The following is a 27870-nucleotide window of genomic DNA, read 5'->3' on the forward strand; positions in this document are numbered from 1 at the left end:
GCTGTGGCTGGGGAACTGGGGCAGGGAGATGAGCTGTGGGCAGAGAGGTGCAGAAAGACTGGGCTGTGGGCATGGAGGGGTGGCTGGGTGTTGGGCTATGGGCATGGAGGGGTGGCTGGACACTGGACCATGGGGTTAGAGGTGGGGCTGGGGCCAGGCTGTGGGTGGGAAGGAGAGGCTGGGTGCTAGGCTATTCGTGTGCAGAGAGATGGGCCTGGTGGCAGGCCAAGGGCAGGGAAGCAGAGCTGGGATATAGGGGGTGGAGAATGGGAACTCCTTTGGCAGGGGCCAAGAGATGGAAGGGGATTTGGGGGAGGTGCAGTCAGATAAGGGAAGTAGGAGGGCATATGCATCTATGACAATCTCTATTCAGGTGTGGTTCATGCTGGAACTGTTCACCACCATCATCAGTCGCTATTTCCATGTGCAAAGAGCAGTGGTTCTGCTCACGTGTCTGCTGCAGCCGTTAGCCTTCCCACATGACCTACACAGCAGGAGCATCCCCATCCACCCCAAAGGGCTTCCTGCACGCAGAGAGCTGCTGCAGGAGCCCCGAGGTCGTTGTTACATGGGCCTGTGCTTTCTGAGATAAGATCATTTCAAATAGGGTGCTCATCTCGGAGAGGAAAGTGCTGGCCAGTCTTGTCCTGGCTGTGTTTGGGTCAGATCCAGTAACTTTGCCAAATGTCTCAAAGGTTCTTGGTTTATCCTGCCCTGCATCTTCCTGGTCCTGAGAAAAGTGCAGGGAATCAGGGGAGAAAACATTTTCCTTGTAGCTGCTGGTGAGGGACAGGGAGAGCCGAGCCATCCATGCAGGGTCTGCCGTCAGCCTCTCTAGGGCCAGCCCTGCAGGGAGCAACACACCAAAAAGAAACAGAGATGGTGAGAGCTGGGGCTGAGCAGTCCATGGGAGAAGAAATTAAAGACTAAGGAAAGTGCCCTGGACCAGCTGGGAGAAAGCTGGGGGTGGAGGAGAGGGAGCATTCCTGACTCCAGGCTTTCAAACCTTGTGAGTCAGCCAGCCCCAAAATCATGAAAGTGGCTTAAAAGTTATGAGATTTTAAAATAAAATAAATGTGGAGCCTCTTTGCCTTGGTAGTTTGGAGTTTTTAGTGATCACATTTTGGACTTCATTTAAGAACCACAAGGGCCTAGGAGTATTTATTCAATTAGAGGTGAGATTCTGGTGTCATCACATGGCTCCAGCATCTGGGATCTTCAAAAAAAAACACCAAATAGAATGAGAGTCACTCTAAAATGGCAGGAGGTGGCATCACTGTAGTAATTGTGTGATTACCACACAGCTCTTTTTACAGTCAGCAGTCCCTTAGAAAAGTTATTTCTAAAAGGGTGACTCAGTTTCATCCATTTACCCAGGCTGTCTGTCAAAAAGAAACAGCCAAATCTCTGTGTTTGGCTATGTTGGCTGTGTTCTCATGTGTGATGTGCCCCCAGCCAGTGGCTGGTCCTCACAGGATAGCAGCCTACTGTTGCTGCCAGCAAAGTTGTCAGAGGTGGAGGATGGAGCTCTATAGAGTTCAAACCCTGCTAAAGGCACAGGACAGGGTTGTTAAGAGTGGCACATAAAATGGTATGAGTGTTGTAAGGTGTTTTTTTTTAAAAAACTAAAACCCAGCAAATGGCTTATGAAACCCTGTTAAGTGAATTATAGTAGGATTGCAAAATCAAGCATTTGCACATTAGGAAATGCCAGAATTTTGACCGTCCCTTTGCTCTTGTATTGTAAGAGGGTAAGTGGGGTACCCAATTCCCAATGTGCATGCTTCAGATCATTCATTATTCTGTCTGTCATATTGCCTCTCGTCTGCTCTCTAAACTAAGCATTTCTGACCTTTTCATTCTCCCCCATGGCGATCTCTCCAAGCTCCTAATCATTCTTATTGCCCTCCTCCTACCCCCTCCAATTCTGCAAGACCTTTTCTGCAGTTGAGTTCCTAGTGCAATACACAGGATCCTGGGGAGGGGAGTCCATGGATTTAGAAAATGGTAGTACAATAGTGTTCATCTTTTGATGTTCCAGTGCAAAAACGGCAGATAAGCTAGTTCCATACTGGGGCAGAGCTAGGGTCGTTTGGGTACTGTCAGTCTGATTCTCCTCTGTTACCCTGGTTTTACTCCAGTGTCACTCTAGCCTCAAGTGAGGTTGCTCCTGATTTATACCACTAGGGTGAGTGAGAGAGGAATCTGTCCCAGTTATTAAGTGGGGTTACTCCTGAGGAGGGAATCAACCCCAGTGACCATGAATTTCCATGCTTTCAGATGTTTAATTTCACCTTTATCTCTGAATTTCCTAACTTTTAATGGCTGCTTGTGCAGCTACAAGGCTCTTCTGAGAGGTTATGACTTTATGTCTGCCCTCCAGTGTAGGTCAGATGTTGGCCTTTGCTTGCTTGCTTGCTGGTTTGTTTTCAGTTTGCAAAAGCTAATAGGGGGCAGTGTGCTGTGAGAGAGACAGAGCCTTTGATCACAGCAGAGCCCTGATTAGAGGGTGGGGCTTCCCTTATTAGGGGGCCTATAAAGGCAGCCAAATAACTAGCCAGCGGTATAGGAGTCAGCAAACAGCTGAAAACAGGGTAGTGTGAGCTGGTGTTTGGGGGAAGGGAAAGTTTGCTGTTCTGTTTGGGAGGGAAGGGGTTGTTTTTTCTTGACAGGATTATAGGAGGGAAGGCTATGACAGCTACAGGGGCAGCAATGTCAGTGAGCCAAGGAATGGAAAAGACAATGAAGATGGCTGGATGTAGAGCTGCAGGATGTATCCCAGAACAAGTACCTAAAAGGTGCTTCATTTGTATGAAGGGCTGCCTGAGACAGCTGATGGAAGAGAAGAGCCAAGGTTTGGAGATGCAAGTAAAAACTATGGTTGAGTTTCAGAGGACATTTGAGCAGATGATGGAGAGGAGGCTGAATGGAAGACTGAAGACGTGCAGATGCAAGCTGAACTGGAGAACTGTGATGATAGACTGCTAGATGAATAAAGTGGCCAGTGGAACCGTGTGACAACGAGAACCAGGCAGAGGAAAAGACCAGCTAGTGAAGGAGAAATAGAACTGAAGAACAGGTTTTCTGAGCTGCAAAATGAAGAAAAGGCACAGCAGGCAGTAGAAGAAGGTGGGAAGGAAGGAAGAAGAGAAGAGTGTCTAGTCCCATAAGAAGAAAAGAGTCAATGGAGATAGCCAGAGTTTGGAGTCACAGGAGGATAGAGGATGATTGACAGAAGACTGCAAATAAGAGCAAAGGATGAGAGGACTTGCAGCGAGAAAGAACTGGAGGAGGAAGGCCAGAGAATTGCACCAGCACCAGAAAGACACAGGTCTATGTGACTGGGGACTCCCTACTAAGAAAAACAGGCCTGTCACCATAGCTGATCTAGGGAACAGAAAGGTGTGCTGTATGCTGGGAGCTAAGATATGGGATGTGGACCTGAGGCTGAAGAGGATCCTAATGAAAGCAGGAAAGAATCCACTGATTGTCCTTCACACTCTACACACAATTGTCGTAATCTTTTTGTACAAACTATGCCCTGTAAAGTATCATTTAAAATTTATAATTTGCTGGTCAGGATTTTGTTGAAAAACATGTGTGGTAACACTGTATGTGAAGTTATAAGATTCTCCTGTATGATGTTATTAATGTGTTCCAACTCCCACAGCCCTTCCCAGGCAGAAGTGAGGCCTGTCCTAAACAAAGGAAGTAATCGCAAAAAGAAAAGGAGTACTTGTGGCACCTTAGAGACTAACAAATTTATTTGAGCATAAGCTTTCATGAGTTACAGCTCACTTCAACGGATGCATACGCCTTTTCTTTTTGTGAATACAGACTAACACGACTGCTACTCTGAAAGGAAGTAATGTGTGCTTGCCTTGCTTTTAATTTAAGCAATAAGCAAAGTCATCAAGCAGGGAGAGAAACAAACGAAGTTTCAACAGGTGAAAAAAACAGCAGGGAATATCCTGTCACATAGACTCTTGGTATCAGCCAGAAATGTTTTTCAAGAGGGCGACTGACATTATGAAAAGGAGAGAAAAACAGCCCAAGACACCCCCCTCTCTCTTTCTTCCTGCCCATTACACTCTCTGCACATGAGATGACAAAAGGGAAACAGCTGTTGGACTCTGGGAGAAGGGTCCTGACCTAAGAGTTTGGCCAGTAATTTACTGGAGCATGAGCTCAAAAAGTGTGCTTTGCCAATAAGATAGTTTCTTAAGTAGAAATTAGTAAGTGTTTTGTCTCTATTTTTCTTATAACCATTTCTGGCTTTTATACGTTATTACTTATAGACACTTAAAATCTCTCTTTGTAATTAATAAACTTGTTTTACCATTTTATTTAATCCATTGAGTTTTTAGTGTCTGGGCAACTATTTAATATAATAAGATGGTATAATATTACCTTAAAACACCAATCACCAACCAGTTAATCGCGATCTCCGTCCGTGCAGTGTGGCTGCCACTAAGGCAGACTCCTGGAAGCAGCCAGCACGGCTCCAGGGGCGGGGGAACAGGGGTCTCCCTCCATGTGCTGCTCCTGCCTGCAAGCATCGCTCCCGCAGCTTTCCTGGCCAATGGGAGCTGTGGGGGCAGTGTTTCGAGAGAGGTGCAGCGCACGGAGCCATGTGCCCCCTTCACACAAACACCAGTGGCTGCAAGGGCACATTGGCCCTTTCCAGGAGCAGTATGGGGCCAGGGTAGGCAGGGAGCCTGCCTTAGACTCACTGTGCCCACCACCAACCAGGAGCCACTGGAGATAAGCACTGCCCGGTGGTAGGTCACACCCCAGCCCTGAGCCCCCTCCTGCATCCCAAGTCCCAGCCTTGATGCCCCCCCAGAGCAGCACCCTATGCCCCCTCCTGCACCCCACCACTCTGCCCCAGCCCTGACCCCCCTCCCAGAGCCAGCACCATGTACCCCTTCTCTGCCCCAGCCCAAAGCCACCTCCTGCACCCAAACACTGCTCCATCCCAGAGCCCCCTCCTGCAATCAAACTCCCTCCTAGCGCTTGCACCCCTCATGCCCTCTTGTACCCCAACCTCCTGCCCCAGGCTCAGCCCAGAGCCCCTTCCCACACTGCAAACCCCCCCCCAGCCCAGAGCCCTCTCCCAAACCCCACTCCCTACACCAACCTAGTGAAAGTGAGTGAGGGTGGGGGAGAGCGAGTGATGGAGAGAGGGGGGGGATGGAGTGGGTGGAGCGGGGCCTCGGGAAAGGGGTGGGGTAGATCCTGGGTTGCCCTTAGATTCAAAAAGTGATCTTGGGCATTAAAAGGTTGGAGACCACTGCCTTAAAAGAATAATAGACTTAATATATTTATGCTTTCCAGGAGAGGACTAGGAAATACAGGACACACATTTCTGGGGGGGGTAATCCAGGACCTGCAGTATAACCGAGACTGGTGAGAACCAGAATGTGGCTGGCAGGCTGCAGTTACACACAGACACTCAGGGTTTTCACTTGCCTGCTGGAAAGCTGTTTGTGAGTGGCACAGGTGAAAGCTACTACAGAAAGGTATTGTAAGGCAGCCAAAGTTGCAGGGCAGGAGTAACACAGCCCTTCATCCACCACCAGTCTGAATTGTGCTGCAGTATGTCACAATTTGGGGGAGGTGTTGGAAGATGCTTATGTAATCTCCATGTCTGATTCTAATACTGAGTGAGCGCAAAATCAAGTAAAAGAGGATATAGCACTTGAGAGAGGAACAACAGTTGGTAGGAGAATGGACATCAAGAGGAAAGATAGTATCCTTGGTATTGGCACTAACAGTCAAGTAGGTGATACTGGTAGTAAAATGACTGTACCCAATCAGGTGAGGAATTTGGGCACAGCGAAGCAGAAACCGCTAAGATGTCTGTACACCAAACCAAGGAGCCTGGGTATCAAAATGGAAGAACTAAAACTACTGGTGCAGAAAATGAAACCCATTATTAATCAGGATAACAGAAACATGGTGGAATACGAGTCATGACTGGAGTACAGGTATTTGAAGAATGTGGCCTGTTCAGGAAAAACAGAAAGGCAAAAGTGATGGAGTCACCTTGTATATTAGTGATGAGGTCGACTGTAAAGAAGTGATGGAATGGAATTGTGTGATTATGTGAGACTTTAATTTTCCAGATATAGATTGTAAGACAAGTGCTACTAAAAATGGTAGGACCCAGATATTTCTGGATGTGATAGCTAGCAGATTTCTTCACCAAATACTCACTGAACTAACAAGAGCTGATACCATTTTAGATTTAGAATTGATACCTAGTGAAGACCTCATAGAAGAACTGGTTGTAGAGGACAGCCTTGGTTCAGGTGATCTGGAGTTAATTCAGTTTAAACTAAATAGAAATAGGTCTGTCACTAGAGTCTTTGATTTCAAAAGGGCAGACTTTAAAACATTAAGGGAATTAGTTATGGAAATGGACTGAACTGAACAATTCAAGGATCTGAATGTGGGGGAGGCTTGGGATTGCTGTAAGTCAAAGTTGCAGAAGCTATCTGAAGCCTGCATCCCAAGCAAGGCGAAAAAAATTGTAGGGAAGGATTGCAGACCAAATTGGATGAATAAGTATCTCTAACAGATTATTGAGACTAAGAAAACCTACAAGGAATGGAAGTTGGGCTGGATCAGCAAGGAAAGCTACCTCTTAGAGGTCAGAAAGTGAGAACTGCCAAAAGCCAAGCAGAGTTGGGCCTTGCAAAGGAAATTTAAACCAATAGTAAAAGGTTCTTTAGCCATATAAATAAAAAGAAATCAAGGAAAGAAGTAGTGGGGAACTGCTAAGCATTGAGGATGGGATGGAGATTAAAATAATCTAGCCTTGTCCTAACACCTAAACAAATACTTAATCTCGTAAGAACGCCCAAACTGGGTCAGAACAAAGGTCCATCTAGCTCAGTATCCTGTCTTCCGACAGTAGCCAATGCAGGTGCCCCAGAGGGAATGAACAAAACAGGTAATCATCAAGTGATCTTCATCCAAGAATATTAAAGGAACTGCCATATGAAATAGCAAGCCCAGTAGCAAGGATTTTTAATGCATCTGTAAATTGGGAGCCGTACCCTATGACCGGAGACTTGCTAATATAGTATCCATTTTTAAGAAAGGGAAAAATAGTGATCCGGGAAACTACAAGTCTATTAGTTTGACTTCAATTGTATACAAGGTCTTGGAACAAATTTTGAAAGAGAAAGTAGTTACGAACATAGAGATAAACAGTAATTAGGATAAAATACAGCATGATTTTACAAAAGGTGCCAGACCAGATTTCTTTCTTTGAGAAGAAACTATTTTTTTTTAGACAAAGGAAATTCTGTAGATCTAATCTAGATGTGGTGAGTGCCCTAACTGCTGAGCTATTGGTTATCATGAGGTGGGTGGGTAGAACTCTGTTTTTTTATGAAAAAGAGCTGATCAGGCTTAGATGCCTAATTCCAGGAGAGAGTTCACGGCTGTGACTTGCAAGCAGAGATAGGCACCTAGACCCAGATCCATAAAGGGTCACAGGTGTTGTCATGGCCGGCGGGTGACCCGGGGGCTTGGGGAGGCTAGCCCCTGGCCAGCTCACCCCTTTTGCCTAGGGCCCCACCCCCTACCCCCACCAGAGCCCCCTACCAGCCCCTGGCTTCCCAGCCCCAGAGCACCCAGCCCAGAGTGCCTGGCAGGCAGGTAGGTGGGCATCTGAGCACAGTGTGCAGGCAGCACGACCCCCAGCACCGGCTCCAACTGGCCAGAGTCCCTGGCTGCAGGCCGGCCCCCAGTAATGAAGTGCTGGAGCCCTCCCAAAAGTGGGGAGGGACAGGGGCTCCCACCCAAGGTGAAAGCAGCCCACTGCCTATGTCTCAGCCCCCCTGCCCAGGGCAGATGGAGGGATTGAGGTTTCCCACAGCTGTCCACGCAGCTCTCCCCGATCTGGCTCCGGCCGGAGTGGGGGGACTCGGAGCCACAGCCCAGCCATGGTAAGAGCCGGCTGGGCAGCTGTGGTGGACCCTCTACCTGCCCGTAATGCAGGGGGCCTGAGCAGCCTGCATCCCCATCCCCATCCCATGGGCTCCTCGGCCTAGGAGGGGGCAAGCAGCAGCGCACAGCCCGGGACCCCAGCTGGTGCTGGGAGGGGGGATTGGTGGGGCTGGCAGGCTCCCTAGCTGGCTCTGACTGGTGTGTCCCTGCAGCTCTGCGCCTGCTCCTGCCACAAGTGCCGATTGCGCAACTCTCATAGGCCAGCAACCGCAGCCAATGAGAGCTGCAGGGGCAGCGCCTGCGGGTGGGGACAGCACGCAGAGCCCCCTGGTCCCTCCATCTAGGAGCCACAGGGACATGCTGATGGGAGCCAGGGAGTCCCTCCCCCACAGGTAAGCACCGCCCCACACCCCAAGCCCAACCCCCTGTCCCAACCCTAAGCCTCTCAAACTCATACTCAAACTGCTGTTGCACCAGGGGCTTGCCTGGCTCAGCCAGCACTAGCTACTGCAGAAGTCCCAGAGGTCAATGAAAGTCACGGAATCTGTGACCTCTGTGACAAGCAGCTTTAATCATGAGAAGTGGAACTGGAGTCAGAGGGCCCATGTTCCCTGGAGGGACTGTTATTGACAGGACACCAGGAAAAGGGGTGTGGGAGCTGGACTGGGAGCAACTCAGCCACACAGAGCAGTGCATCGGGTTTAAATAAAGTTCCGTTTATTCACTGTAACCTTCATTGGGCTTCTCTTTGCAAATAAAACATGGTGGCAGCATTGGAGCAGTGAGGTTTGTGCAGTGCACTAGGGTTACCAGGTGTCCACTTTTCGACTGGAAAGTCTGGTTGAAAAGGGGACCTGACAGTGTCCGGGCAGATGTACTGACTGGATGCTAAAAGTCTGGTTACCACATGCAAGGAGTGCGGAGGGGAGTGGCAACCTGTTGCCTGGCCCTGAAGAGGCAGCTCCTGCAGTAGCATGCATGTACCAGCTTGGGTGGACCCTTTGAGGAGCACAGTTTGCAGGGCTGCAGCAGAGGACAGATTGTGGGGCCCCCACGGAGTGTGGGTTAAGGCATGGAATGTTCCCTGGGAGGCAAGGAATGCAGGCTGCCCCACCAATCAGCACTTTCTCTGGCTGCCTCTCAGACAGCTTCAGGGTGGGGAGGGCTCGAGCTGGTGGGGAAGAGGGCTGCTGGGCAGACAATGCAGAGGGAGGTGGGAGGCTGCCATCCCGGGGGGCCACACCTAGCTCGCCAGTGTGGCTGCCTGGCTGCTCCCTTGCAGCTTCAGCACTCTTCTGACCTGCATTACCAGGAGGCCTGCTGGAACTGGGCTTTGCAAGTCCCTTGGGCTGCTCATGCTGGAGTTGAGAGGGGAGAGCAGCAAATGATGCGGGGAAGAGAAGAGAGAAGTGGGGGGGGGGAATAAGGCCTTGAGGGAAGAGGCTGGGCCAGGAGGGTGTACAGTTCTCAGACATTAAAAAGTTGGTACCCCTAAGTGCAGCAGCTGGAAGTGTGAGCCATGGAGCTCAGTCTGGGGTCCCCCTGGAGTCTTGGGTTTTGCAGTCCTAGCCCTCAATGGACCCGGTGGAAGGAGGACTTCAAGCTGTATGCAGACCTGGCCATCCAGGAGGACGACAACAGCAGGAAAGTAAAACTATTATTAATAGGGAACAGTTCCCCACTGCCTCAAGCCTAGGAGCCTTGGGGAACTATTGCTCTCCAAAGCAGAACGAAACTGTGGAGTGGCATGGGTTTTTCACTAGAGACCAATTTGAAGGGGAGGGGATGCAGAAGTTGAACAAGACTGACAGAAAACAAGCTTTTCAGCACCGATGCAGGAACAACAACATAAAATTCAACCCAGAAAATATGCAACTCAAACAGCATGAGGTGAAATACATTGCACATCTGCTCTCAGCAGAGAGCCTGAAATCAGATCTCTACAAGACTGAGGCAGAGACATGCCAGCTCCAGTGTATGTGAAAAGAGTACAGAGCTTCGCAGGAATGATACCTTTTCTTTCAAAGTTCTCTCCACACCTGTCTGCAGTAGCAGAACCCATACATCAGCTCATAAGGCAGGCGATGGACTGGGACTAGGCAGGTCCCTAACAGCAAGTATTTGACATGCTGTAATACATGAGAATGGCTACCCCTGTCATGAAGTACTGTACGACCAGTCAGGAAAGCCACTGGCATTCCAGTGTCATGCATCAGAGACAGGACTGGGTGTAGCTCTTTTGCAGGAGCAGCTGGTTGCTTATGCCAGCAGATCCTTGTCAGAGACAGAACAGGAATACATTTACATAGAAAAATAGCTTCTGGCGGGGTATTTGGAGTGGAGCGATTCCATCAGGACATGCAATCCGACCATAGCCCTCTAGTGACAATCCTTGTAAAGCCCCTTCTCAAGCCTTGTCCACCCTAGCAACTTACGTCGGTACAAGTACATTCCTCAGGGTGTGGGAATCCGGCCCCCTCCCCAACCCCCGAGCAATGCAGTAACACCAACCTACTCCTGGTGTAGATGGCGCTATGTCATCCAACATTGCTACCGCCTCTCAGGAAGGTGGAATAGCTACACTGATGAGAAAAGCCCTCACTGAAGCACTACGGCGGTGCAGCTGCAGCTTTTTAAGTGCAGACAAGCCCTTAGTGCTATAAAGAGATTGCAGCACATGTTTATGCAGCTCCAGCACTATCAAGTAGAGATCAGTTGCTGTCCAGGATGAACTGGTGTTGGCTGACACCCTAAACAGGGCATGTACAGCCAGCATCAGCAAGTTGAGAGAGGTAGATAAGGTTATTGATTCCATTAACATGCTGCACTGTCTCTGAGTTTCAAAAGTGAAGCTGATGGAAATCAAAGAGGCTATGGAAAAGCACATCCAACTACAGGCACTCCCAGTAGGGTGGCCAGAAGGCAAAAGCCAAGTACAGGTAGGAGCAGAACCATGTTTTCAAAGGACAAGGACAGACACCTCTTGTTTCCACCTTATTACAAAGTATTTCATAAACAAAATACATGCCTCACACCTAGGCATTGACAACTGTCTTAGATAGGTGCAGGAATATGTTTACTGGCTGAGAATAAATACACAACTCTGTTCCTTGACAGAAGGGTGGGAAACCTGTCAGTCATGTGATAACTGCCAGCAGAAAGAGGCTGTTACCACATCCAATCATGGGAAAAGATGGGAGCGGACTTATTTACCTTCAAGGAAAAGCAGTACTTGATTACAGTGGATTTACACTTAAATTTTTGGGAGGTCAGGAGTCCTGTCTCATTCAAGAAGCAAGTCAGTGATAGGAAAACTGAGATGACTTTCTGAAATATGGTATTCCAGACACTGTATTCCCCATCCAGACCTCAGTTTGCCTCAGAAGAATTCATAGATTTTAAGGCCAGGAAAGGACCATTGTGATCATCTAGTCTGACCTGTATAATACAGGCCAGAGAACTGCCCCCAAATCATTCCTAGAGCAGATCTTTTAGAAAATCATCCAACCTTGATTTAAAAATTGTCAGTGATGATCCAGCATAACCCTTGGTCAGTTGTTCCAGTGGTTAATTACGCTCTCTCTTAAAAATTTACACCTTATATCCAGTCTGAATTTGTCTAGTTTCAACTTCCCCCTGTTGGGTTGTGTTATAGGTTTCATTGGTAAATTGAGGAGCCAATTATTAAATATTTGTTTCCCATGTATGTACATACAGACTGTAATCAAGTCACCCCTTCACCATCTCTTTGTTAATAGATTGGACTCCTTGAGTGATCATTGTAAGGAATTTGCATGCAAATGGGAGTTTGACCACCACAATGCCTCCCCAGCACACCCACAGAGTGAGAGGAAGATGGAATCAGCTATGCAAACAGTTATGAGACACTGGGCATGTCTACACTTAAAATGACAGGTTTCAGAGTAGCAGCCATGTTAGTCTGTATTCGCAAAAAGAAAAGGAGTACTTGTGGCACCTTAGAGACTAGCAAATTTATTTGAGCATAAGCTTTCGTGAGCTACAGCTCACTTCATCGCATCCGATGAAGTGAGCTGTAGCTCACGAAAGCTTATTCTCAAATACATTTGTTAGTCTCTAAGGTGCCACAAGTACTCCTTTTCTTTTTACACTTAAAATGTTTCAGTGGCACAGCAGCAGCTCTGCAGATGCAACATTTTAGTGCTTCAGTGCAGACACTCACTACAGTGATGGGAAGGGTTCTCCAATCAATGTAGTTAATTCACCTCCCTGAGAGGCAGTAGGTCGATGGAAGAAATTCTTCATAAAGTGGGACCTGCCCCTCTCCCCCCACCGGATTTTGAATGGGTCCCGATCTGGAAGGCCTCTGAACACACCTTTTGCATTTGACTCCTGCCTTTATCTTCCCCCAGGTCATGCATCACCCTGGTGCATAAGCAGGAGACAGATGTCTAGAGGCCTGGCGTGGTGCAGCCATGTGCATCCCTAGATGCCAAAACTTAGGCATCTAGGGGACTTTTACCATGAAAATGTAGACTTGGGTTTGGTGCAGCTGAGTGGGGTTTTGTGGCTCACAAAATGAAAACTTAGCTACCTAAATACCTTTATTGATCAGACCCTAATTCCCTTTGGGGGGCAGGGCATAAACCCCACACCTCTCGTCAACATTTCCCACTGTCTAGCTTAGGGGACTCCCCACTCAGTGTACTGGCTTATGTGAATCCCATTGTTAGGCACCCAACTCTCTTCACACAGTGTACTCCTGCACCCCAAACCCCTCATCCATGGCCCCACCCCAGGGCCTGCACCCCCAGCTGGAGCCCTCACCCCCCCCCATACCCCAACCCCCTGTTCCAGTCCAGTGGTAAAAGTAAGTGAGGGTGAGGGAGAGCTACAGAGGGAAGGGGGGATGGAGTGAACAGGCAGGGCGGGACCCCTGGGAAGGAGCGGGGCAGGGGCAGGGCAGGGTTGCTCAGTTTTGTTTGATTTGAAAGTTGGCAACCCAAAGCCAAGCTGGTATATTTCGCCATGCAACTCAAAACAATCACACAAAGATCACAGTGACAGACACCATGTGCGCCCATTTCAGAGATAGATGGAGTATGGGCTAGGAGCCATCCCCAAGATACCATCTACAATGAACAGCCAACTCCTGAGCCTCGTACCTGATAGTTTTTAAAAGATGTTGAAAAATTAGGGAGGGTGAAAGAGCAAAAATGATTCAGGGTCTGGAAAATCTGCCGCACAGTGAGGAACTAAAGAAGCTCAGTCCATATAGCTTATTGATGACAAAGTTAAGAGGTGACTTGATCACAACCCATAAGCACCGACATGGGGAGATTTCTGCTAGAAGAGGATTCTTTAATCCAGCAAACCATTATAACAAGATCTAGTGGCTGGGAATTGAAGCTAGACAAAATGAGACTGGAAATAAAGTGCAAAATTTTCACACCAAGGAAAGCACTCAAAGACGATAAGGCCAGTGCAGAGAAATTAAATGAATTTGTTGCATCCGTCTACATGGCTGAGGGTGTGAGGGAGATTCCCAAACCTGAGCCATTCTTTTTAGATGACAAATCTAAGGAACTGTCCCAGATTGAGGTGTCATTAGAGGAGGTTTTGGAACAAATTGATGAACTAAATAGTAATAAATCACCAGGACCAGATGGTATTCACCCAAGAGTGCTGAAGGAACTCAAATGTGAAATTGCAGAACTACTAACTACAGTCTGTAACCTATCATTTAAATCAGCTTCTGTACCAGATGACTGGAGGACAGCTAATGTGATGCCAATTTTTTTAAAAAGGCTCCAGAGGTGATCCCAGCAATTACAGGCCGGTAAACCTGACTTCAATACCAGGCAAATTGGTTGAAACTATAGTAAAGAACAAAATGGTCTGACACATAGATGAACATAATTTGTTGGGGAAGAGTCAACATGGTTTTTGTAAAGGGAAATCATGCCTCCCCAATCTACTAGAATTCTTGGAGGGGGTCAACAAACATGTGGACAAGGGGATCCAGTGGATATAGTGTACTTAGATTTTCAGAAAGCCTTTGACAAGGTACTTCACCAAAGGCTCTTAAGCCGTCATGGGATAAGAGGGAAAGTCCTCCCATGGATTGGTAACTGGTTAAAAGATAGGAAACAAAGGGTAGGAATAAATGGTCAGTTTTCAGACTGGTGAGAGGTAAATAGTGGTGGCTCCCAGGGGTCTGTACTGGGACCAGTTCTATTCAATACATTCATAAATTATCTGGAAAAAGGGGTAAACAGTGAGGTGACAAAATTTGATGATGATACACAATTGTTCAAGATAGTTAAGTCCCAGGTAGACTGCAAAGAGCCACAAAAGGATCTCTCAAAACTGGGTGACTGGGCAACAAAATGGAAGATGAAATTCAACATTGATAAATGCAAAGTAATGCACATTGGAAAACATAATCCCAGCTATACATATAAAATGATGGGGTCTAAATTGTCTGTTACCACTCAAGAAAGAGATCTTGAAGCCATTGTGGATCATTCTCTGAAAACATCTACTCAATGTGCAGCGGCAATCAAAAAAGCGAACAGAATCTTGAGAATTATTAGTATAGGGATAGATAATAAGACAGAAAATATCATATTGCCTCTATATAAATCCATGGTACACCCTCATCTCAAAAAAGATGTATTGGAATTGGAAAAGGTTCAGAAAAGGGCAACAAAAATTATTAGGAGTATGGTACAGCTGTCATATGAGGAGAGATTAATAAGACTGGGACTTTTCAGCTTGGAAAAGAGATGACTAAGTGGGGATATGATAGAGGTCTATAAAATCATGACTGGTGTGGAGAAAGTAAATAAGGAAGTGTTATTTACTCCTCATAACACAAGAACTAGGGGGTCACCAAATGAGATTAATAGGCATCAGGTTTAAAATAAACAAAAGGAACTATTTCTTCACACAACGCACAGTCAACCTGCGGAACTCTTTGCCAGAGGATGTTGTGAAGGCCAAGACTATAACAGGGTTCAAAAAGGAACTAGATAAGTTCATGGAGGATAGGTCCATAGGATAGGCTATTAGCCAGGATGGGCAGGGATGGTGTCCCTAGCCTCTGTTTGCCAGAAGCTGGGAATGGGCAACAGGAGCTGGATCACTTGATGATTACCTGTTCTGTTCATTCCCTCTGGGGCACCTGGCATTGGCCATTGTTGGAAGACAGGATAGTGGGCTAGATGGTTCTTTGGTCTGACCCAGTATGGCCATTCTTATGTTCAACAACTCACCAAGGGTTGTGGTGGATTCTCTCTGACTTGAGGTCTACAAATCAAGATTGGATGTCTCAGTGCAGGAGTCACTGGATGATATTGTCTGGCCTGTCTCTGCACAATCTCAGACTGGATGAGCAGAATGGTCCCTTCGGGCCTTGAAAAACTCTGGATCAGTGAAAATTGTTTCCTTTGGGTCTCTTTCTGGGTAGAGTAAGAGCAATGCAGTGTAAACTGTCTTTCTTTTTTATTTTCCAGGCAGCCTTTGTAAAGACACCTGTGCACCATAGCAGCCTTCTCTGTGGCTCTATAAAGTCAATTTGCTCTTGTAACAATAAACCCTGCTAAGGTGAGAACAGCCAGCTATTTAGTGCCTCTCTGGAGCCTTTCTGCCTTTTGCCCTAACACAGTTCCTATAGCCTATAGTTCCTATAGATTCCCCTTGCCGGGGCTTGATGTTCTGAGTTCATTCAATTTATTCAAAACTTCTTTAAAGAAACAATGTTGTGGGGATTTATACAGCATCTGCCATTGTGGGGAGCAGCTCCCATGAACAGAGAAGAGATACTAGCAGAAATAATTCTCCACCCTACTCACCTCCGCTCAGTAGAGGAATGGAATGAGGAGCAATAAGTGCCTTGATGTCATGCTATGTCCTGGAATTTTCTTGGGGCCTGCCCAGCTACTGGAGTGAATTAGAGCAACCTCAGGGCTGCGGGCATTTATACTGAATGGAAAAGCCCTAGAGGCTGCTTCATCAGAATAAGTGAAGTGCAATGGTGCTTTACCATGCTCCTTCTGACCCTGGAGTAACCCCTCTGCTGCAGGGAGGGCATCAAGACAGCTGTTCCAGCTCTACACCATTGGGGAAGTGCCTATGCTAGGAGTGTAAGCCAGGGGCTTAGCTGCTGCCTTATGGCCCCCTATGTTGCGGGGGGCAGGGGGCAAGGGGAGATGGGCAAGGACTTGGAATAGATTTAGTTTTGTTAATTTTTTTTCTCCACCCCACGCCGTTTTGGGAAAAGTGCTGTAGAATGTAATACAAATTGTAGTCTTTTTACCGTATGTTTAAACATCCTATGGAATTGAATGGAGAATTCTTGCTATAAAATTCTATAGGCTGAGTCCAAATCCCTATAGAAAATATGCTGTTCTCCATGCAGTAACTTCTCTTCGTCCCTTTCCCAGTTTTATAGAATCCCATCAGTTTTGTAAGACTTTTCAATACAGTTTCTTGGATTATTTAGACTTTCTCCTCCCCCATGGAATGATGGCTACTTGCAGTATATTATTTGACTACTAGATATTTCTGTCTGCATGAAGTTCCAGAGAGGGTAACTAAGGGAGACAAAGCCAAGACTCGTGCTGTGGCAAAGCCTCAGTAGGTCTGTCATCGTAGTCATTTTCTTTCATACACCCTTCCCATGTAGCATGGACCATGGCTCCATCGATCATGACGTAGTATCAGAGGAACTCTGGGAGAGGTTGATAGCTCTTCACACAAGCCTGTTTGCTGTTCCTGAGTGGTTCAACTTTTATCAGCCCACAACCTGGGTGGAGTGAAAGTATCAGCACTGAGTCAAAGGGAGGAAGGTTAGGCCATGGTGTGCACTTGGTGTGCATGCCAGGGGGAGAGAAGCTAGATATGTTTACCGAGCTTTAATGAGAGAGGAGCAAATAGGAGTGAATGCCTGTGAGACAGACTGTCCTTGAGAAATGTGGGCTGGGAATCCCACAGGAGCCCTGGGCAGTCAGGAGCCAAACTCCCTTGACGCCTTCAGAGGCCCCAGGTGGTTATTGCCTAGACATAATATCCTCCTGGAGGGCTTATTGTCACTAGCTCAGTCACCTGCAGTATCAGTCAAGCTGTTTGCTAGAAGCCTATATAACTTAGCAGGAGTCTGTGACTTGGGGTCAGGAACCAGGAGCACATTCCAGAGAGCACTGTACTCAGGATTTATCTGGGAAGATGAGATCCACAGCAGAGTGCTATTGAGATGGTGCAGTGCTCAGATACACTTATAAGCCTGGTGACCAGGCCTGGGGCAACATTCCTCCTGTGGGAAAGGGAACAGCCAAACATACACCTGACCCAACCAGACTGTCAAGCTTCCACGTGAAGATATGGTTTCCAACCACCCCATCCTCTAGCAAGTGGCTGTGCCTACATGGACAGAGCCTGAATGGATGAGGAAAATAGATGAGGAAAATCCATTCTTAGCTTCATCCACTTACAGAGCAACTCTGAGTGCATCAGCTTAACTCAGCCGCACTGACGCTGGTAGGCAAACAGCAGCAGCTTCCGAAGCGGAGTGGGATTTGTGCCTACATGGACAGAGCCTGACCAGATTCTGTAAACTGATGAACCTGCCTGAGGAATAAAAAGACTGTTCTGACAAGCACAGTTCAGCAAGGCCCCACCCTGAGCTGCAGCCCAGAGAGGCAGTCATAAGAATGGCCATACTGGGTCACACCAAAGGTCCATCCAGATCAGTATCCTGTCTGCCGACAGTAGCCAATGCCAGGTGCCCCAGAGGGAGTGAACCTAACAGGTAATGATCAAGTGATCTCTCTCCTGCCATCCATCTCCACCCTCTGACAAACAGAGGCTAGGGACACCATTCCTTATCATCCTGGCTAATAGCCATTAATGGACATAACCTCCATGAATTTATCCAGTTCTCTTTTAAACCCTGTTATAGTCCTAGCCTTTACAACCTCCTCAGGCAAGGAGTTCCACAGGTTGACTGTGCTCTGTGTGAAGAAGTACTTCCTTTTATTTGTTTTAAACCTGCTGCCCATTAATTTCATTTGGTGGCCTCTAGTTCTTATATTATGGGAACAAGTAAATCACTTTTCCTTATTCACTTTCTCCACACCACTCATGATTTTATATACCTCTATCATATCCTCCCTTAGTCTCCTCTTTTCCCAGCTGAAAAGTCCTAGCCTCTTTAATCTTTCCTCATATGGGACCCATTCCAAACCCCTAATCATTTTAGTTGCCCTTCTTGTCAGAGTCAAACGGGGCAGAGAAGAGAGAGAAAGGCAGGGCAAGGTCCACAGTGCATAAGAAGAAGCACGTTTCACATAGACCCTGCTAGACAGAGACTGCAGGGGCAAGGGTCATTGCAAAAAGAAATGCTTGAATCTGCAGACAGCCTGGAACAATAGTTCTGTGGGGGCTCAATGAGGGGTTAAGGAAGATGTCCTGAAATGATAATTTACAAGATAACATCATTAACCCTTTCTCATGTAAGGAGAAAGAGGGAGAATCACAGCACTGCACAATTTACTGCTCATCACTTTTTCCTCCACTCAAGGAGCCCAGCACAGTCGAGCATATGGCCATGTTCAAGCCCCACTAAGAAAAATCAACAGAGCCTGGGAGCGGCACAGTCCTATTCTGAACATCTGCACAGTTTAATATGAGACATATCCCAGTTTGGTGATTCATGTGTGTGAAGGTTATTTTGTGGGAGGATCTTGGAAGAGCACCACTAGAACCAGCAGGAAAAAGACTTTCCTTCCTGTGAAAAAAATGGAATTTTAGGGGAGGGGGGAAATTGTCCCACATTAGATCAAAAGGTCAAAAAATCACCATTTTTCATAGAAGAAAAAAGTGTGAATAATTCCATTTTGGGAAAACCAAATGGAAATTTTCAGTTTGCTCCCTCGGCAGCCAGAGCTTCCCAACTCCCTGGGCAGCTAACTCCCTGGGCAGCCAAAGTTCTGAGCAGTGTCATCACAGCTAATTAGATTGTGGTTTCAGATAGAGTCCCCCTCCCAGGCAGCCCCACACTGGTGCAAAAAAGGTCTTCTGGGAGGATGGAGCAGGCTCTCTCTGGAGTGCCATACAGAGTATAGTGACCTCACCTGCATGGGGCTCTAGAAGGCTCTCAAGTTCTTCTCCCACCAGCTGGTGTATGGAAAGATTGAGTCCATTTTCTGAATCCCGGTCATCTGCCTCACTCTCTCCTTGGCCACTGTCCTTTATACTGAGGCAATCAGAATCCAGCCCTGCATTCCTGCAAAGGAGACCAAATCCAGAGCATTGATGCTACCCTCTGCCCAACTCCATGTGTTTCCCCCCCCCACCTCATCTCCTCATGGCTCAGCTCTTCCCAGAAAAACAGGTCCTGGGGGAGCAGAGGCTGCTGTGCTTCTGTCACATCTTGATTGTTTTGAAGCCCAGTATTGGTGCTTCCTGTTTCCATTGGTTCCTCTCACCCCTCTTCCTTTCAGCACACGTCTCTATCAGCTGGAATTACTTGGTCACAGACTGTTTCTTAAATAATACAATAGAATTTTGTACACTTCTGCAGCCCTGCATACTTGTGACATGTACAGAACTGGAGTACAGAGTTTGCGCTTTTTGCTATTGATTTCCAGCTTAGCAATATATTTGTAGCTGGACAATCACAAGTAAATTGGAGATTGATGTTTTTTCCCCAGAGAGAGACCTAAAATTCATGTTGTGTTTCCAGATATTAAAAATGTAATTGTAAACAAGGAATCATCATCAGTGGGGTGTATTTCTAGTGAGGTCCCACAAGGATCAGCTCCTGGCCCAATGCTATTTAACATTTTTGTCAGTGACCTGGAAGAAAACATAAAATTATCACTGATAAAGTTTGCAGATGAACCACAACTGGTGAAGTGATGAGTAATGAAGAGGACAGGTCACTGATACAGAGCGATCTGAATCGCTTGGTAAGTTGGGTGCAAACAAACAATATGCATTTTAATATGGCTAAAAGTCAATGTATACATGTAGCAACAAAGAATGGGAAGGGATTCTATCCTGGGAAGCAGTGACTCCGAAAAAGACACATGGGTCATGGTAGATAATCAGCTGAACATGAGCTCCCAGTGCATCTCTGAAGCCAAAAGGGCTAATGTGTGACTTAAGCCCTACCCCTTTGGCACCCAAGCCAAGTCAGTCATTTTTCAAACAAACAAACAAGGAGGAGCTGCTGCCTCCTTATTACTTTTAACCCAGTGGCCAGGGCATCCAGCCAGCATGGGATTCAAATCCTCACTCTGGTAGTTGTGGATCAGGGACTCGAATTTGGATTCTCCCAGGAAAGTACCCTAATCACTGGTATATGCTGGGGTGAGGGGTTGCCAATCGCACCTGTTAAAGCTGTTTCACTTTGTATAAAAACTTAATATTCTTTGTGCAAGTGTGTGAGAGTAACATGCTAGCCCTGTGGGGAGGGCACTCAGGGGAGAGGTGGGAGACTCTGGTTCTTGTCCCCCTGCTCTAATTCATGGAATCATAGAAGATTAGGGTTGGAAGAGACCTCAGGAGGTCATCTAGTCCAATCCCCTGCTCAAAGCAGGACCAACCCCCGCTAAATCATCCCAGCCAGGCCCTTGTCAAGACGGGCCTTAAAAACCTCTAAGGATGGAGATTCCACCACCTCCCTAGGTAACCCATTCCAGTGCTTCACCACCCTCCTAGTGAAATAGTTTTTTTCCTAATATCCAACCTAGACCTCCCCCACTTGAGACCATTGCTTCTTGTTCTCTACTCTGCCACCACTGAGGACAGCCGAGCTCCATCTTCTTTGGAACCCCCCCCCCTTCAGTGAGTTGAAGGCTGCTATCAAATCCCCCCCTCACTCTTCTCTTCTACAGATTAAATAAACCCAATTCCCTCAGTCTCTCCTCATAAATCATGTGCCCCAGACCCCTAATCATTTTTGTTGCCCTCTGCTGGACTCTCTCCAATTTGTCCACATCCCTTCTGTAGTGGGGGGACCAAAACTGGATGCAATACGCCAGATGGGGCCTCACCAGTGCCAAATAGAGAGGAATAATCACTTCCCTCAATCTGCTGGCAGTGCTCCTACTAATACAGCCCAGTACGCCATTAGCCTTCTTGGCAACAAGGGCACATTGTAGACTCATAATCAGCTTCTCGTCCACTGTAATCCCCAGGTCCTTTTATGCAGAACTGCCACTTAGCCAGTTGGTCCCCAGCCTGTAGCAGTGCATGGGATTCTTCCATCCTAAGTGCAGGACTCTGTCCTTGTTGAACTTCATCAGATTTCTTTTGGCCCAATCCTCCAATTTGTCAAGATCAGTAGGGACCCTATCCCTACCCTCCAGCATATCTACCTCTCCCCACAGCTTAATGTCACCCACAATCTTGCTGAGGGTGCAATCCATTCCATCATAGTTAAGTAATTATAGATGCTGGAACAGCTTCAACAGGAAAGACTGATAAAGTCCTGCTCTAAGAATACCCTAGAGCCAAGTGGGTTAGAGTACTCACCTAGAAGTACTAGTAATACATTTTGAGACCTCTCAGTTTTTAATCCATTTAAATGTGCTATGTTAATTTTATATCATTCTAATTTTTTTATCAAAATGTCATGGGTAGGGCCCTACCAAATTCAGGGTCCATTTTGGTCAATTTCATGATCATAGGATTTAAAAAATCACAAATTTCATTATTTCAGATATTTAAATGTGAACTTTCATGGTGTTGTAATTGTAGGGGTCATGATGCAAAAGGAATTGTGGGGGGGTCACAAGGTTATTGTAGGGGGGTTGCGGTACTGCTACCCTTACTTCAGCACTGCTACCTTCAGAGCTGGGCCCACAGTCAGAGGCCGCCACTCTCTGGCTGCCCAGCTCTTAAGGCAGCAGCAGAGAAGCAAGGGTGGCATGATGTGGTTTTGCCACCCTTACTTCTGTGCTGCTGCTGGTGGGGCACTGCCTTTAGAGCTGGGTGCCTGGCCAATAGCCGCCAGCTGTCCAGCTCTGAAGGTAGCACGGAAGTAAGGGTGGCAATACCATGACCCTCCTAAAATAACCTTGCAAACCCGCCCCCACCCCTTTCGGGTCAGGACCCCAGTTTGAAAAACGCTAGTCTGCTTCCACAAAATCTGTATGGTATAGGGTAAAAGCACACAAAAGACCATATTTCACAGGGGGAAACCAGATTTCATGGCCGTGAATTTGATAGGGCCCTAGTCATGGGGACCAAGTAAAATGCCTTACAGAAGTCTAAGTATATTACATCCACTTAGCCTTAGCCCCGCTGTACCACCGGACTTTTAGTGCCTAAATTCTCCTGGTTTGGCTTCAGTAGCCTCCAGGAGATAGAGCCTGATTCTGGGAGACTCCCGGTGAAACTGGGAGGGTTGGCAACACTAATACTGACAGCAATGGAGAAAGGAGTATGAGAATGTAATCAAGTCACCTCTCAATCGTCTTTTACAAAACTCCAGAGCCTGCCCTAGCTCTGCGCCACTCCTGGAAGCAGACGGTACGTCCCTGTGGCTCATGGGGAGATGGTGTCAGGGGTCTCCATGCACTGTCCCAGCCCCGAGCGCCGACTCCGCAGTTCATATTGGCCAGGATTTGTGTGATTAGACAGCTGGCAACCCTTTTCAGAATCGCCCCTCAAGCTGTCTCACAGTCTCTCCCCCTCCCCCAAGCCCTCACATTCTCTCTCTACTCTTCTGTATACCTCTGATAGTCTCTTTCCCCCTCCCAAATACTTCTCAGGGGCTCTCTCTCCCTTTCCCCCATCCCTCTCAGTCTCTGTGCTCCTCATCTCCTCCTTTGGGGCTTCCCTTTCTCCCTCACTGGCCCAGAGTTTCCTGCTCTGCCCCCCTCACTTCTCTCTGCCAGCTGCTCTTCTCACCAAGGACCCTCCCATGGGTGTGGCTGCTGCTGCAGGCTTTGGGTTGTCTTCTCCCAGTTCCCCTTTGGGTCCTCCTTCCCCCTCAGTGCGCTCTCCTCTACCCTCACTGCCATGGTCTCTCTCTCCCATCCAGCCACTGTCCTAGTCCTAGCCATGCCAGTGGCTGCTGACCCACAGCAGCTTGTGTGGGGAGAAGGGAGAAGTGCAGCAGTATTGGTGCCCAAGGCTACAGGAAGGACCACATGAGAGCAGGGCCCAAGGGACCAGCCAGCATGCATGGGGCTGTGGCCTGGGTCCCTGGAAAAGTCAGAGTGAGTCCAGCCCTGTCGCCTCATCCCTCTCATCTCCAAAGTCAGGTACAAAGAGGAGGGAGGCAACACACAGTCCTGTGGCCAAGCAGACAGCCTGAGGCTCCAAGGAACTCTCTTAGCATGAAACTTTTCTGTTCGGAAGCATTTGGAGCTAACTTCTGCTGGAAGGGGCTGGGGAGAAGTAGGCAGGGGCAGTAAGGCAGTGGGACTAGCTGTGTGTGAGTCTTACCTGCTGCCATTCTTGGCTGTGTATTTGTTTCCCCTGTGATTTGGTTTGGGCTGGAACTGACCCTGATGCAGCAAAGACAGCAGCTGAGAGATTTGCTGTAAGACAGGAAGAGTCTGTTGATTACATGCAGTCACTACTCAGGATGCTTTCTGTCAGGATGTCCCCTTCTCACTGTGCTGGCTCTCTATAGTGTTTCCTTCTCTTGCAGATGGTTTGGCATTCCCACTTGGAGACTGAAACCGAAAAGTGAGCAAGCAACCCCCCAGCCTCAAGCCCCAATGCCTGCTGCCTCTGCACATCCCTCTGACTCCCTTTGCAGCACAGACTATAGTCAACTACTCTTACGTTTCGGGAAAACAAACCAGGCATCACTCCCTCTCTGTGTGACAATCCCCCCTTCTCACCGAGCTCCCCTGGCCAGTCCCTACAGTACTGAACTCAGTCGGGGGGGGGGGAGGGTTAGGGATTTTGGTGTGCTGACTACCCCACTGAGCCCCTGACATGTCCCAGCACTCTCCCAAATAGGCCCGCCCTTTGTGCAGGGTGAGGAGAGGCTGGCTCCAGGTTGTACCCGGGGAATATTTACCCAGACAGGACAGGTCAAATTCGTCCCTCAGTGAGCCCTCTACATGCCCAGAGAATCACAGGAGACTGTGAAGGATAATGTGGCCCTTCAGTCTAACACAGCCGAGAGGCAGCTCCTACCTGAACAGGAGGCGACTCCATAGCAAGTTCTCCCGTGGGGTCCTGCTCTGCAAGTGCCACCATCGACAGCCTCACTAGGCTTCTCAGGAGGTGCTGGTGGGGATGGGCTTCCCTGGGCTCTGTGTCTGTCTTGGCAATTCTCTGTCTCTTCAGAGTCATGTCTGAAGGCTGATTAGTTGGCAGTGAGACGTCGCAATTCACATCTCCCAAAGGCTTCAGCTGTGGGTTCTCTAAGCTTTTGGAGTGGGTTTGTGCATCTTGAAAGCTTGAGCTCTCTTTTGATGCATTTCTTAGCCTATGTGGGTGGAAGGGTCTGCACTGTATTGCAGGGAGATTGAAGGCATCTTTCTGTTCAGCTGGACCTTTCTGGTTTCTAAGGGTCCTGTACAGTGTTGGGGTTAAATGAAATGGGGTCTGCAGTGGGTCATCCCAGGAACTTTCCTTCAGCAAAGCTTCTTCACAGGAGCGAACTTGCTCAGCCTCACTCTGCACAGCTTGCCTATTTCTGAGTACAGGGACTAAATATATATCTGTTTTCTGAATGTGTTTGTGGGGCTTCTTGAGCTGCTGATGTCTGTGGGCATCTTCTGCTTCCCTGCAGTTGTAGGCCATGTTATCTTTCTTCTCTCTTTTGCATATAGACACAATTAAAGCCAAAATAAAAAGAAAAGTGCCTAATAGCACAACTAGGCAGATAACAGTTACCATGGATGGGCTCAGCATCTGAGCCTCCTGGGCTGAATTTGTCAGCTGGTCAAGATGATTTCTGAAACTTAACTGCACAATGGCTTTAGCCTGCAGAGGTGAGTTCCCTTGATCCCTTACCAACACCCCCAATTCCCATTCACTGCCAATGAGGCTGCTGACATTGCCGCTGTTGATAAACACCTGCCCTGACAGTGGATCAATGAGAAACAAACTGGCATCATTCCCACTCAGAATATCATAGTGAAGGGCCCCATTCAGGCCAGAATCTGCATCACTGGCAGATATGGTGAATAGCAGGGAAACGTTTGAACTGGGTGTTGGTGTCATAGTGGTTACTGCTGTACCTTGGGGGCTGTCGTTCCCTAGGGATAGCCACAGGCATCCGGTCTGTGCATTGACTAGAACAATGATCCTTGCTTTGCCTCCCACCAGCACTGGCTGCACGATCACTGGGGAATTATCATTCCTATCAAGCAGAGTAATCCTAACAGAAACATTAGACGCAAGTTTGGGGTGACCCCCATCTTCTGCTGTCACCAGGAATTCCAGACTTGTCATTTGTTCATAATCAAAAGCTCTGAGCGCAAAGATTTCGCCAGTTTTTGAATCAATAGAGACCAAATCTGAAATAAGGAAGTCCTGGATTCTATAAGTGACTTTTCCATTAAAATCTAAGTCAGCATCGTGAGCCTTGACAGTAATTAGGTAGGATGGAGGCATATTGTTCTCAGCAATAGTGACATCATATGTAATTCTTTCAAACAATGGTGGGTTGTCATTGACATCACTGATGCATATAGTGAGGTGTTTCCTCGCGGCTAAGGAGTTGTTCCCATTGTCCCGGACCATTAATGTCAGGTTATATTCTGCCCACCTCTCCCTGTCCAAAATGGCATTGGTCAACAGCATATAAGTGTATCTGTTGGTCCTTTTCAATTTGAAATGCTCAACTCCTTGACTAAGGTAACAATGCACCTGTCCATTGTTTCCAGAATCAGGATCGCTTACTGTCACCAGCGCAACAAAACTGTCTTTAGGAAGAGCTTCAGATAGCACTGGCACCTGGGCAGCCCAAGTGATGTGCACATCTGGGGCATTGTCGTTGACATCCAGGACCTTGATGAGGATCTTGCAGTGTGCTGGGATAGGGTTGGCTCCAAGATCCCTGGCTTGTACATCTACTTCATAGGTGTGGTTTTCTTCATAGTCCAGTGGGCGTCTCAGAACTATACTGCCTGTCTTGGCTTCAATGATGAACATGTTCAACACGTCCAGTGAAGCATGTTTACTGAGTGAGTATTCTACCTCCCCATTGGGACCCTGATCAGGGTCAGTGGCTGTAAGGTTTATAAGAATTGTCCCAGGCAAAGCATCTTCCCAGATTTCCACTGTCAAAGAACTCTCTGCAAACATAGGGCTGTTATCATTGGAGTCTAAAACAATTACCCTAAGTAAGGTTGTGCCTGATTTTGGTGGTTCTCCATGATCAAAGGCAGTCAATACTAGATCAAAACAAGAGTGGAGCTCTCTGTCCACTTCTTTAACAACTACAAGTTCTGCATGTTTAGTTCCATCAGATCCAGAAATTACATCCAAAGCAAAGTGGTCACTGGGTGATAATGAGTAAGAGCAGAGGGCATTGGAGCCAGTGTCTGGATCGAGGGCTCGGTCCAGTGGTATCCGTGTTCGTAAAGATGCACTCTCTGATATTTCTAGTTCCAGCTCAGATTTTGGAAATTGGGGTGCATGATCATTGATGTCCAAGACCTGAATCTCCACGTGGATTAAAGCCAAGTGTGTGGCAGCCAGCACATCAAAAGAGAACAAGCATGGATCGTTGTGCCTGCATAACTGCTCTCTGTCCAACCGCCCTGCCGTGCTAAGCAAACCATCTCCAGACCCAACACAGACAGGGAGCTCCTTGGGGAAATGCAGTTGCTGGAAGGTCTCTACTGGTTCACTTCTCTCTTTCCAGCCAAAATCCTCAGATAATTTTCCTATCACAGTTCCACTTGGCACTTCTTCTAATACTTTGTACTGCATAGCAAAGGGGGCCACCTCCTGGCAATCCACACAAAGGAAAAAGTGCCAGCACAACACCAAGAATTGAAGCAGAAAGTGTGACAGCAAAAGCATGCTTCTGAGAAAGCCAACCACACTGTTGCTCAGCCCCAAGACAGATGGCTTTGTCCTCAAAACTTTGCACACCCAGACCAAGCTTAAAGGACCTGGAAATCATTTCTGTTTTCACCGAAGGACAGTCCCATTTCCAGATACCATAAGTGTATGTTACCAGCTGAAGGAGGAACAGAAATCCCAGGCAAATCCAGCTACATTGAGAGAAAATCCCCACCTTCTCCACCAGTGCCTAGAAGAACAGGTAGGAGGATCCAGCTGTTGTCCAGGCTGAAAAACCTCAGTGTAGGGGGAAGAGAGAGGAGTTTTTGCAAATACAGGCTGACTCTGGCAATGCAGACTCCAGTCGGCTGCCTGCCAGCTCTGGGAAGCAGAACAGCTGCTGTTTCCTAGGGAAACTCCACCTACAGGAAAAGGGAGGAACAAGAGTGCCAGTACAATGCCTTCCCAGGAGTGGTGAGCTTGTGGGATTAGCTGCTATGTGGCTCTGGGAAAAGTTTGGATATTCATAGAGTTTAAGGCCAGAAGCAACAATTATGATAATCTTGTCTGACCTCTTGCAGAACACAGGCCAGAGAACCTCAATCAGTAATTCCTGCATCAAGCCCATAAGTTCTGTATGAACTACAGCCGATCTTTTAAAAAGGACATCCAGCCTTGACTTAAAGTTTGGAAATGATGGAGAATTGCCTATCTTACTAAATAAATTGTTCCAATAGTTAATTCCCACCACTGTTTAAAAATGTATGCTTTGGCATGAACATATGGAAAAATCTGCGTGGTGCACAAAGTCTGAGACATGCATCTCACCATGCCCCCATTGCTGCCATATTCGCCCTGGCCCCTTAAGCCCATCCTGCCAAGCAGTTTCCTTAGCACAACCCCAGGTGTTTCTACCTCGTTGAGTCCTCTGTCTGT

At 47.5% G+C, this 27870-nt stretch overlaps 1 protein-coding gene across 1 annotated transcript; it reads right to left on the minus strand.

Annotated features, from left to right (window-relative positions):
- Nucleotides 1-255: 255 nt before the first annotated feature.
- Nucleotides 256-27239, minus strand: PCDH12 (protocadherin 12). Its single transcript, XM_038413193.2, has 4 exons — nt 24109-27239; nt 23404-23498; nt 19077-19228; nt 256-846 (listed from the first exon to the last, which is right to left on the minus strand). The coding sequence occupies exons 1-4, from the start codon at nt 26950-26952 to the stop codon at nt 485-487; spliced, it is 3453 nt and encodes a 1150-aa protein (XP_038269121.1). The 5' UTR covers nt 26953-27239; the 3' UTR covers nt 256-484.
- Between the last annotated feature and the right edge of the window lie 631 nt (nt 27240-27870).

This window comes from Dermochelys coriacea, chromosome 8, assembly GCF_009764565.3.
Source record: "Dermochelys coriacea isolate rDerCor1 chromosome 8, rDerCor1.pri.v4, whole genome shotgun sequence".
Taxonomy (NCBI): Eukaryota; Metazoa; Chordata; order Testudines; family Dermochelyidae; genus Dermochelys; species Dermochelys coriacea.